The 13,093-nt window shown below is 40.2% G+C and overlaps 1 protein-coding gene across 2 annotated transcripts in view; it reads right to left on the reverse strand.

Moving 5' to 3' along the window:
• Window positions 1–13,093, reverse strand: part of SLC35F3 (solute carrier family 35 member F3) — a 372,006-nt gene that overhangs the window by 16,016 nt on the left and 342,897 nt on the right. For both annotated transcript variants that reach the window (XM_035281314.3, XM_035281315.3), the window contains one exon: window positions 145–364. In XM_035281314.3, coding sequence (XP_035137205.1) covers window positions 145–364 — 220 coding nt within the window. The remainder of the gene's footprint in view (window positions 1–144; window positions 365–13,093) is intronic.

Consider the following 13,093-nt stretch of genomic DNA (forward strand, 5'->3'; position numbering starts at 1 on the left):
TGGGCTCCTTTTCTGCTGCAAATCAGAAGGAAAGTGGTCAGCAGCTTATGCTCATGGTCCAGCACATGGAGCTAAGCAAGCCGATGGGCAGGTTTTGGCTGACATGACCGAGTGAGGGAGGAAGACAGATAATAAAGAACTTACCCTCACTCCCATGAATCTGTCCCTGAGAACGATCCATGAGAGCAAGAACACAAAAGCTTTGTTGCAGCAGAACAACACGGAGACATCCGTAGTGTTTATTTTCTTTATTGCATGTAAGTACAGGTAGTTTGTGAGTGTCCAAAGAACACCAAAGGGTGCTGCCTTGGTAAAAAACACCTTCAAAGTCAAGCCATTGTCTCCAAAAAACCGACAGCATTCCCTAAAACAAGGAAAGAGAGGCATTGTTATTATTTACCTGGGTTCAGACAGACCGTTTATATCCTCTACCAAGTTTTTTTTTTTTTTTTAACGCAAATATAGGAAGGGGCAGGGCTTTAAAATTTGTTATTTTTAATAAACATCTTTCTATTAAAGCTCTTCAACCTATTGCTTTAGTCCAGTGAGACAAATGTTACACAGTGATCTGAGGTCACAGATTCTTCCTTCTGTTCATGTTAAGTTTGGAATTTATGGTTCTAGACAGAAGGTAATGTTGGTGTTATCTGACCCAAAGGCCTATGTATGTATGGTGATGGACTGAGGGACTTTTGTCACTTGCTGAGTAAGAGAAGGGGGTCGCTACACCTATTTTTGGGAGATTGTGGGGGATGGGTGGTAATGGAAGAGGTTGGATACGGGAGTGTCTAATCTTTTGGCTTTTTGGGGCCATGTTAGAAGAAGAATTGTCTTGGGCCACACATAAACTACACTAATACCAACGATAGCTGATGAGCTAAAAAAAGAAATCACACAAAAAAATCTCATCATGTTTTAAGAAAGTTTACAAATTTGTGTTGGGCCTCATTCAAAGCCATCCCAGGCCACATGCAGCCTGGGGCACAGGGGTTGGACAAGCTTGCTCTAAGAGAACACATGGAAACACATTTTTAAAAATATTACCCTGAACTGGAATTATCTTTGTGATCAGGCAGGGGCAGCCACTTCTTGGGCATATCTCATACATTTTGGCTATAAAATGAATAGTGCTAACTCTCGACCTATTTTCTCCCTGAGGTCATTTTTTGGGCACTTATTCCACCATGTGGAAGTCCTACTTCTCCAAGAGACTAGCACAGAAAGATTAAGCAGATCCAAAGCTTGAAGGAGATGAGGAAACATCTGTAGAAGAAAGTCTTCTGATGCCATTCTAGAGTCTGGGGGAAGGATCACAGATATTTCAAGAAATGCTTAAAAAAATAAAGCCAGTCTTCCACATGCAGAAGAAGGAAGTAGAGGAGGCCGTGGGGGCTCAGGTGTGGAGAGTCCACTGAGAGGGCTTGTCTACAGCTGCCTGTTTCCTTGACGGTCGGGGAGTGAAGATCATTGCTGGGCTGGGCCTGATGAGCCAGGCAGGGAGTTGGATGAGTGCGGATGCACTGCTCCATGGAATTCCCTGTCCAGGCTCATGGACACGGCACAGCACTGCCACAGCTGGGGATGGCCTGCCAGCCAGGAAGGGAGTCAGCCTGCTAGCGATCTAGAAATAGACTCAGTCCCAAATGAACTGCCACGAGACCAAAAGAAAAGGCAACTCTGGAATAAACCGATGTGCTAGGTTGAGGGGACAGCTCTGGTCTGTGCCGCTTCGTGTGAAAACGCAGAGATAAAGGAGGAAAACTAAAAACAGGAGTCCAGGGGGCCTGGGTAGGATTTGAGATTGTAAATTTAATTTTACTATTTTTTCCTATCAATCTAGAAGGAAATCTACCTTTGTTCATGACTCAACTACGGGATGTCCATAGAAGGAATAAAAAAACTCCTTAGAGAAAGGCATGAGAGCCCGGGACACTGAGAGAGGAGAAACACACTTACCATTCTGTAGACGCTGGTGCAGTTTGGCCACCTTCTCTGCACACAGAGTCCTACGTTGCTTCTGAACAAACCGGGACCAGGTAAAGCATTCACGTCACTATATTTATCACGAAACTGATTCAGCTGAATTGATTCCATTTTAGCTTTATATAGCTGCAACCCTCATCTAAATGAGAGGCTGATGTTTCTGTCTGCCATGTAATTTTCATATTGTATTCTAGCTATGTTTGCTATGGGGTTTCCCAAGCTCCTGTTTGCAGAACAGTCTCAGTTCCCGCAGGGACAGTGACCATGAATGATGGCTTCCTTTATGTTTGTGATGATGGTGGCTACAAAGGGATGCTGGTCCATTGAAGGTGACCAAAATAAAATACATACAAATATTCTTTCCCGCCACTAGTGCCAACTTATCTTCACTATACTTAGAGGTTTCCCTTTCTAAGAGAAAAACATCGTGCAAGTAGAATTTCTAAGTTCCACCTGGCTCATGTTCTGGAAAGGACATCCGAGGCTAACTGGACAACCTGCTTCCTCTCTGAAAGTCCATACTTGATTCCTCCAAGCCTGACGATTGTAGGTGGGATGGAGAAGGGTTGTAGGGCGCATACATGGCTTGGTATCAAGCCAAGTTGGTGGCACAAGTTGCTGGAAGTGGGGAGGGAGTGGGGATCCCATACTGGAGATGAAAGAGGTGAGACTTCTAGGCCTCAGCAGAGTCCTGTTGGCCCTTTAAGGCCTCATGGCCAGGAGATCACAACTTAGGTTGGTGGATCTTGGTTCTAATTAGACCAAGACAATTGGCCCTCAGGGCTGGTGAGCCTCATGATATTTTGAGACCAAAGACGATGCACTAATCTTCAGTGCTAAGAGATTTGGGCACAGTCTTTGATCTTAAAACCACACAATATTGGCCAGGCACGGTGATTCAGACCTGTAATTCCAGCACTTTGAGAGGCCAAAGCGGATGGATTACATGAGGTCAGGAGTTTGAGACCAGCCCGGCCAACATGGTGAAACCCCGTATCTACTAAAAATACAAAAATTAGCCAGGCATGGTGGCAAGTGTTTGTAATCCCAGCTACTTGGGAGGCTGAGGCAGGAGAATCCCTTGAACCCAGAAGGTGGAGGTTGCAGTGAGCCGAGATTGCGCCACTGCATTCCAGCCTGGGCAAAAAGAGTGAAACTCCATATCAAAAAACCAAACAAAACGAAAACAAAAAATACAGTACAATATCTCAGGATCTGGCTGGCCCATGTACACCCTTGATTACAAGGGAACCCAAGACAGATGATGAACACGAATCCATTTCTGCCAGAGACCTCCCTCTTCTTGGTAAACAAATGGAGCACAGTCAACACTCTCTTGCCTGACTTCCACATAGCTGACTGGACGTTCCTTCTGTTCACTGAGGCCGCTGGCAGGCTGAAGACGGGAGGGGGTGGCACGTTACTTCCAGCACACTCGAACCCTTCTGTTCCTACTGATGGAGCCACATATGAAGGTTTAGCTTAACTGTTTTTTTAGTTTGAAAAACTTTTAAACTAAGATGAATTATTTCTTTTGTAATTTCCCCCACTTCAGTTTTTCTATCTAGTCTTTTTTTTTTTTTCTTTCAGTTTTTCCGATGCTTCTTTTAGTTTGATATTGGACCCTTTGGTTTGATATTCTAATTTTCTTTTTCCCTTCTCGCTTTCTCTATCATTTTATGGGAGATTATCTTGACTTTAGCTTCTAACTCTTCTATTACATTTTAAATATTGATATCCTACATTTAGTATTCAAGAGCAGTCTCTGCTCATGACAAAATTATGGTACATTGGGGAGGTAACACTTTTCCTTCAATAGAAGGCAGTGCAAGCCTAACATATTCACATATGAGACAACGGTGTGGAATATAATGGAGCTATGGAATTACTGTCTAGTTAAGAGTCAGGCTGACTGGATAAGTCCTCATAAAATGTGGACTTTGAGCAGAATCTTGAAGGACTAAAGGATAGGTGGGATTTATATAAGTGTGTGTGTGGGGTGCGGGAGAGATCACATCCTTGTAGAGAGAAGACAGTGTATCTATGAAACAAGAACAAATGGCTATTAAAAAGGAAATAATCTTGGAAATTAAATTATGATATAATTAAAATTTTAAAATTAATAGACATTTTGGGAGGCCAAGGCGGGTGGATCAGTTGAGGTCAGGAGTTTGAGACCAGCCTGGCCAACATGGTGAAACCCTGCCTCTACTAAAAAGAATACAAAAATTAGCCAGGTGTGGTGGTGCGCACCTGTAGTCTTAGCTACCTGGAGGCTGAGGCACGAAAATCACTTGAATCTTGGAGGAGGAGGTTGCAGTGAGCCAAGATTGTGCCACTGCACTCCAGTCTGGGCGACAGAGCAAGACTCCATCACATTAAAAAAATTAATAAAAAGTTGAACTATAAAGTCAAAATAATCTCCCATAAAATGAGAGTGAGAGAGGAATAAAGAAAGGAAGGATAAAATTAGAAGATTAAACCAGAAAGTCCAATATCAAACTAAAAGAAACTCCAGAAAGAGCAAACAGAAAAAAATGAACTGGAGGAAATTACAGAATAAATCACTCAAGACAGTGTCTCAGAACAGAAAGACATGGACCTTCATAATGGAAGGGGCCACCAAGTGCCAACATGAATAAAGAAAGAACCACACAAGGCACCTATTTGTATAAAGAGAAGACCTAAAATCACCCAAGAGAAATAAAACAAGCAAGGTCAAGGGATTGGAAGTTGTAATTGCACCAGACACCACCACAACTATCATGGCACAATGCATGAACATTTCTGAACGAAATTTTTTTCCAGCCAGAATTCTATCACCAGTCAATTATCAATCAAAGGTGGAGGTAGACTGAAGACATTTTCAGTCATGCAATCCTCAACAGCAGTGTCTCCCCAGCCACTGGAGGACGGTCTGCACCAACGCGAGGGTGTAGACCAAGGAGGAGAAAGACGTGCAGCTGGAAGCAGGCCAGCTCCACACGGGCAAGAGAGAAAGTGGGTCCCAGCACCAGCAGTGTGCTCTGCTGCAGACCCGGGACCGCGGAAGGCTCCTGGAGGAAATTCTCTAAGGAAGTGTTGTGATTAAGCAAGAACAGGGAAAACAGTGATAGGCTTTTGAGGTGGCAGAGTGTTTAGGGGAAAAAAATAGCAAGCGGTACATGGAAATCAAGATGAATGAGACAAAAGAGGGAAACATTGTTGGCAGGAGCAATGACGGGTTTTTCACAAAAGGAGGTGGCGCCAGTGAACAGCGTATGTGTGCTTATGATAATGCAAACACTATTAACCAAAAATTGGGATACCATTATGTTGAGGGTAGGGAAGCAAGGGTGGGGTGAGGTAGAAATCAGAGGATGTCTATATTTAAGATACACTGAGATAAGAATTAATTTAGCAAAATTGGGATAAATACCAGGGAAAAGCACCCACAAGAACTGAGGGTGGCTGAGAGTAGGCAGATGTGGAGCTGGAAGGAGTTGCTCCTTTTTACCGTAATTCTTTTACTACGATTTTGCTTTTCCAAAGTATGTGCATGCATTAAATTGCTAAAATTAAGTTGATTAAAAACTCCTAAGAGAGAGGTAAATTTTCTGTGGTTGAAGCGGAAACATGGGCACTCAGACAGCTTTGAGGGGTGCAGTTTGAAAACCACAGAGAGAGACAGAAGCCCTGCAATTAACAGTGAAGGATGCCATAGCTCAGACAGGCCAAAAGAGCCGCGCGAGTTTGAACAGATGCCAGCAGCAGAGCCAAACCTGCAGCCTGGGCTTGTTCCTTAGTGCACACTCTCATCATCCTGTCATCCTCTCTTTTTTCACTTTAAAAAAAATTTTTTTGAGACAGAGTCTCGCACTGTCATCTAGGCTGGAGTGCAGTGGCACGACCCTGACTCACTGCAACCTTCGCCTCCCAGGTTCAAGCGATTCTCCTGCTTCAGCCTCTTGAGTAGCTGGGATTACAGGCATGCACCACTGTGCCCAGCTAATTTTTGTATTTTTAGTAAAGGCGGGGTTTCACCACGTTGGCCAGGCTGGTCTCAAGCTCCATACCTCAAGTGATCCGCCCACATCAGCCTCCCAAAGTGCTGGGAATGCAGGTGAGAGCCACCATGCCCTGCCTCATCCTCTCTTTTTTTTGTACCCCTTTAATCACCATTTAAATATGTCTAAGCCTTTCCAACATTAACATACCCCTGTATAGAAGCAAGCCTCTCACCCAGCCCTTTCCTCTCTTCCCCTTTTTCATAGCCAGGCTGTTCAGAGTAGCCATCTATGCTCACGTTCTCCATGACCTTGCCTTGCTCAGTGTCCAGCTGCTCTAGTCCACGCCTGCTCCCCACACTCACTTAAACCCCTGGACCAACCGTGAATGACCTTTGCATCGCCAATTCCAGCCATGGGTGTTCATCTCACTCTTGGAAGCCTCTGATACTTGATTGTTCCTCCCTGAAGCACCCTCGTGGCTTCCAACTCAGCGCACTCCCTAAAGTTTCCTCTGACCTCTCTATACCCTTCTAGATTTTCTCTGTAGGCCTTCTTTAGTATTTTCTTTCTTTTTCTTTATTTCTTCTAAAAACAAAACCCCGGAATACACATACGGAACATACTGGTGTGTTACGTGGTATGCGTGTGCCATGGTGGTTTGCTGCACCTATTGACCTGTCCTCTAAGTTCCCTCCCCTCATCCCTCACCCCCCAACAGGCCCTGGTCTGTGTTGTTCCCCTCTCTGTGTCCATGTGTTTTCAGTGTTCAACTCCCACTTATGAGTGAGAACATGTGGTATCTGGTTTTCTATTCCTGTGTTAGTTTGCTGATGATGGCTTCCATGTTCCTGCAAAGGACCTGATCTCATTCCTTTTTATGGCTGCATAGTATTCCATGTGTATATGTACCACATTTTCTTTATCTAGTTTATCATTAATGGGCATTTGGGTTGGTTCCATGTCTTTGCTATTGTAAATAGTAGTAAACATACGTGTGCATTTGTCTTTTTAGTAGAATGCTTTATATTCATTTGTGTATATACTCAGTAATGGGATTGCTGGGTCAAATGGTATTTCTGGTTCTAGATCCTTGAGGCATCACCACACTGTCTTCCACAACAGCTGAACTAATTTACATTCCCATCAATAGTGTAAAAGCATTCCTATTTCTCCATGGCCTCTCCAGCATCTATTGCTCCCTGACTTCTTAATAATCGCCATACTAACTGGCGTGAGATGGTTTCTCATTGTGGTTTTGATTTGCATTTCTCTAATGATCAGTGATGTTGAGCTTTTTTTTCATATGTTTGTTGGCTGTGTAAACGTCTTCTTTCGATAACTGTCTGTTTATATCCTTTCCCACTCTTTTGATGGGGTTGTCTTTTTCTTGTACATATGTTTAAATTCCTTGTAAATTCTGGATATTAGACCTTTGTCAGATGGGTAAATTGCAATTCTACCCTGAACACACCCAATTTTGTCTGTTCTTTGGTATTTTCTTAAGGTTCTCTTCTTTTCAACCTACAAATAGTCACTGAGCAATGTCATCCATTGTCATGGTTTTAAAGCCAAGCTGACGACTCTTTAATCAAGACACTTTAAAAAATCTGACACCACCCTTGTTTGAAGCATTCCCAGATGCCTCAAAATTCAGCCTTCCTAAATAAACTCAGTATCTTTCCTCTGCTACCTCAATCCCGAGATGTTTCTACCTGGGCCAGATACTTAGGAATCATTCTTAGCTTCTCTTCTTTCCTCTTCACATCTAATTTAGCACCATCCCCTACAGATTATTTCTACTAAATATTTTAGTCTCATGGCCAGTACCCTGGCCTATGCCCTTATTCTCTCTCACTTAAACTGCTGCCCCTGGAGTCTAGTTAAGCTTCTCCTTCACTGCTGTCCCTTCTTCAATCCAATTTGTTCCATTTTCCACACTACACTGAGAGAGATCCTCCTCTTCCCTGGCCCTCCTTTAGGATAATGGCCAACCTCTTTGGTTGGTTAATTTCCATCAATTACGTATCAGCTCATATATCCCCTTCAGTGAAGTGTTCCTAACACATGGTCCCATAATGCCCTGTCTTCCTCATCATAATGTACAGGACCCTTATCGTAACTGCACTTTATTGTAATAGCAACTTATTTAATTGTCTGTCTTCTTCACTAGAACATACACTCTGTGTGGTTGTTATACTTTTGCTTCATATTATATCCTTGTGGCCTAGCATATAATACATGTTCACAAAGAATTTTTTTATGGAAGGCGTGCACTTATTCCTTTATGGAGGACCAGAAGTTTTTCAAACAATGATGCATGGGACCATTTGTCTTAAAAATCCCAGAGAGCTTTTAAAAATACAATTGCTTGGATTTGACCCTAGACATACTTAATCATACTGTCCAGTGAGGGGCCAAGCATTTTGCAGAGAATTGTGCAGTTTATATGCAGAATGCATTCTTGACAGCATGCCATAATTCAAAATTTACAAATTCTTGACTAGTTTTCCCCCGTAGCACTGTGTTTCTTTGTCAGCCAGTTAATGTTAACACCATTACCTGGCAATTACATTCACTCAGCCTTCCAGAATTGGTATTGTGATTCTTGTTTAACTTCTAAAATCTCAGAGGAGTCACATTATTTGAAATTTTATGCATACATAAAACATGTCATAGTTATATTTTGTTACTGTAAATTTGCATTAAAATATAAACTTCACTGCATTAAAAAAAGTTTCCAGATGATTTTCATGCACAAATTTGAATCCAAAGGGTCATGCTCTTTTCTCTCTCTTTCTGTTTTCTTTCTCTCTTTTAAAAACTTCTTTTAAATTTTTAATTGTGGTAAAATATGTATAACATAACATTTACAATCTTAACAATTTCTTTTTTTTTTTTTTTGAGATGGAGTCTCACTCTGTCACCCAGGCTGGATTGCAGTGGCATGATCTCAACTCACTGCAACCTCCGCCTCCTAGGTTCAAGTGATTCTTGTCCTCAGTCTCCTGAGTAGCTGGGACTACAGGCATCTGCAACCATCCCCAGCTAATTTTTATTTTTTTAGTAGAGATGGGGTTTTGTCATGTTGGCCAGGCTGGTCTTGAACTCCTGACCTCAGGTGATCTGCCCACCTTGGCCTTTCAAAGTGCTCGAATTATAGGTGTGAATCACTGCACCCAGCCCAGTCTTAACAATTTCTAAGTGTATAGGTCAGTAGTGTTAAGTACATTCACACTGGTCTGCAGCTAATCCTAAAACTTTTTCATTTGCAAAACTGAAACTCTGTAATCATTTAATGACTCCCCATTTCTCCCCTTCCCTAATCCCTAGCAGCCACCATTCTACTTTCTGTCTCTATTAATTTGACTACTCTAGTCACCTCATATAAGGGGAATTAGGCACTATTTATCCTTTTGTGACTGGCTTATTTCACGTAGCATAATGTCTTCAAGCTTCATTCAAATTATAGCATGTGTCAGTGTCAGAATTTCCTTCCTTCTTACGGCTGAATAATATTTCATTTTATGTATATGCCATGTTTTGTTTATCCATTCATCTGCTCGTGGACACGTGGGCTGCTTCCACCTCTTAGCTATTGTGAATAATGCTGCTGTGAACATGAGTGTACAAACACCACTTTCGGATGCTGTTTTCAATTCTGTTGTGTATATACCCAAAAGTAGAAATTGCTGAATCATATGATAATTCTACTTTGGATTTTTTGAGGAGGTGCTATTATGTTTTGCATAGCAGCTGCACTATTTTACATTCCACAAACAATACAAACGCATTCTAATTTCTCCACATCCTCACCAACACTTGTTATTTGGTTTTTATTTTTATTTTTGGGGGTAGCCATCATAACAGGTGTGGATATCTCATTGTGGTTTTGATTCAGATTTCCCTAATCAATGAGCACTTTTTCATGTGCTTGGTGGCCATTGCGTATCATCTTGGGAGAATATTTACTCAAGTCCTTTGCCTGTTTTAAATTTGTTTTCATTGTTGTTGTTGAGTTGTAGAAGTTCTTTATATATTCTGGATATTAACTCCCCACAGATATATGATTTGCAAATATTTTTCTCTTTCCATAGGTTGAAGGTAGAGATCCAACTTCATTCTTTTGAAGGTGGATATTCAGTTTTTCCAACGTAATTTCTTGAAAAACATTGACCTTTTCCCATTGAAGGGTCTTGACACTGATTTTGAAAACCATTTGGTCATAGATACCAGGGTTTATTTCTGGGCTATTCCGGCCCATTGGTCTGCATGTCCATCTACATGCCAGTACTACATTGTTTTCATTACTGTGAATTTGCTACACATTTTGGAGTGTGAGTTCCCCAACTTTGTTCTTCTTTTTAAGATTGTTTTGGCTATTTGGAGTCTCTTGAGATTCCATATGAATTTTAGGATGAATTTTTCTATTTCTGCAAAAAATGCTGTTAGGACTTTGATAGGGATTTCATTCAATCTGTAGATTGCTTTGGGTAATATTGACATTTTGACAATATTAAGTCTTCCAATCCATGAACACTGGGTGTCTTTCCATTTGTCCATGTTGTTTAGAATTTCTTTCAGCAATATTTTGTTGTTTTCAATATGTCAGTCTTTCACCTCCTTAGTAAAGTTTATTGCTAAGTATTTTATTATTTTTAATGCTATTGCAAGTGGAGTTTTTAATTTTCTTTCCTTTTTAGAAAATAATTTTAAAAATTGAAGTAAAGAATAACATACATTTAAGTATACAGATTAAGGTGCACAGTTTAATTTTTATAAAGTGAAATCATACATGTAACTCCATCTCTATCAAGATATGAAATATACCAGCTCTCCGAAACTTTCCTTTGTGCCTTCTGCAAGTCAGTACCTATCCTCAAATATAATCATTACTTTGAATTCTATCTCTATAGTTTACTTTTTACTTTATTTATTTATTTATTGAGACAGAGTTTTGCTCTTGTCGCCCATGCTGGAGGGCAATGGTGTGATCTTGGCCCACTGCAGCCTCTGCTTCCCGAGTTCAAGCAATTCTCCCACCGCAGCCTCCCAAGTAGCTGGGACTACAGTTACCTGGCACCATACCTGGGAAATTTTTGTATTTTTAGTAGAGATGAAGTTTCATCATGTTGGCCAGGCTGGTCTCCAATTCCTGACCTCAGGCGTGAGCCACTATGCCTGGCTATTTTTTATTTTGTCAAGATGGAATTATACATTTTTTTACTCTTTTGTGCCTCTTTTTGCTCAGTATTATGTGTGAGAGTCATCCATGTTGTTGTAGGTAGCAGCATTTCACTTGCTTTGTAGCATCTAATAACACTAGTTACCCATTCTACAGTTGATGGACATCGAGGGGCTTAGAATATAAATAATGCTACTATAAACATTTATGAATATATGTGTTTAGTCTGGGTATATACCAAATAGTGAAAATACAAGATTAGAGATTATGTTCATGTTCAGCTTTAGAAATAGTGTCAAATGGTTTTTTAAAATAGTTGCACCCATTTATACTACAATTTTTTTTTTAAGCAGTCTGTCTATCACCCAGGTTGGAGTGCAGTGGTATAATCTCAGCTCACTGCAATATCTGCCTCCCAGGTTCAAGTAATTATCATACTTCAGCCTCCCGAGTGTCTGGGATTACATGCATGTGCCACCAGGTCTTGCTAAGTTTTGTATTTTTAGTAGACATGGGGTTTTGCCATGTTGGCCAGGCTGGTCTCAAACTCCTGGCCTCAGGTGATCTGCCTGCCTCAGCCTCCCAAAGTTCTAGGATGACAAGTATGAACCACCACAGCCTATCATTAATCTTTTAACTGAAATTTTAGTCCATTTACATTTAACTTAACTACTGCTATATTTGGGTTTAATTCTATCATCTATCTTTTCTATTTGCCTCATAAACATTTTAATTTTTTTATTTGAGTTTTTTGCCTTTTTGTGGGTTAATCAAATTTAAAAATGATTCCATCTCTTCCATATTAGCTTGTTATAAATACATTTTAAAAATTACCCCTCCAGGGGTAGATATTACAACATGTACTCTTGACTTATTAGAATATATTTTATTTGATAATTTTGTCACTTCTTGGATAATACAAAGGCCTTACAACACTAATTCCATCCAATACTTCTTAATCATATTCTAGGCTGGTATTGTCATGAGTTTTTATTCTACATATTTTTGAAATTCTGCGACGTTATTACTGCTGTTTTAGACAGTCAGTATTCATTTATATGCAACCACATATTTACTATTTGTAAAGCTCATCATTTCCTCCTCAACTGCTGTGCTTCCCTCTGAGATCATTTTTTTTTTCTGTCTGAAGAGTCTATTTAAAGTATTACTTCTTGTGTGGGCCTGTTTTCATAAAAATGTCTTTATTTTTGTCTTCACTTTTTAAGGGACATTTTCATTAGTCTTAGAATTCCAGGTTGATAATCATTTGCTTTCCATCCTTTGAAGATATTTTTCCATTGTCTTCTAGCTTCCAGTTTTTCTGTAGAAAAGTCAGTTGTAAATTCTAATTTTTGCTCTTTCGATGACAATGAATTATTTTTCTCTGGCTTCTTTTTTTTTTTTAACATTTTTTATCTACTTTGGTTTTCAGAAGATTTGCTATGATGTGGCAAGTTGTTTTTTGTTTGTTTTTCTTTTTGTGGTGAAAGGAGAGCTTGGGAATTATAAAGCTTGAATCCATGGTTTGATGTCTTCCATTAGTTTTGGAAAAATTCTTGGCCAATATACACTCTCCCCTCTATTCCTGGGACTCCAATTATACATATACAAGACCTTTTTTCACTTTGCCCATATACATGTATCTTATGCTTCTTTCTGAATTTCCACCTTTTTTTCCATCTGTGCTCCAATCTAAGTATTTGCTAATGACCTAATTTCCATTTCATGAATCATGTCTTTTGTTGTATCAGACCTTCTGTTAAACCTACCTAGAGATTCTTAATTTCTGTTATGTGTTTCATTACTAGGCTATCCATTTGACTATTCTTTATAAATTTAATTTCTCTGGTGAAATTCTTCATATTTTCAGTACTCTTTTGAGTATATTAATCACAGTTATTTTACAGTCTGCGTCTGATAACTCAAAACCAAGGGAAAT

The sequence above is a fragment of the Callithrix jacchus genome, chromosome 19 (assembly GCF_049354715.1).
Source record: "Callithrix jacchus isolate 240 chromosome 19, calJac240_pri, whole genome shotgun sequence".
NCBI lineage: Eukaryota > Metazoa > Chordata > Mammalia > Primates > Cebidae > Callithrix > Callithrix jacchus.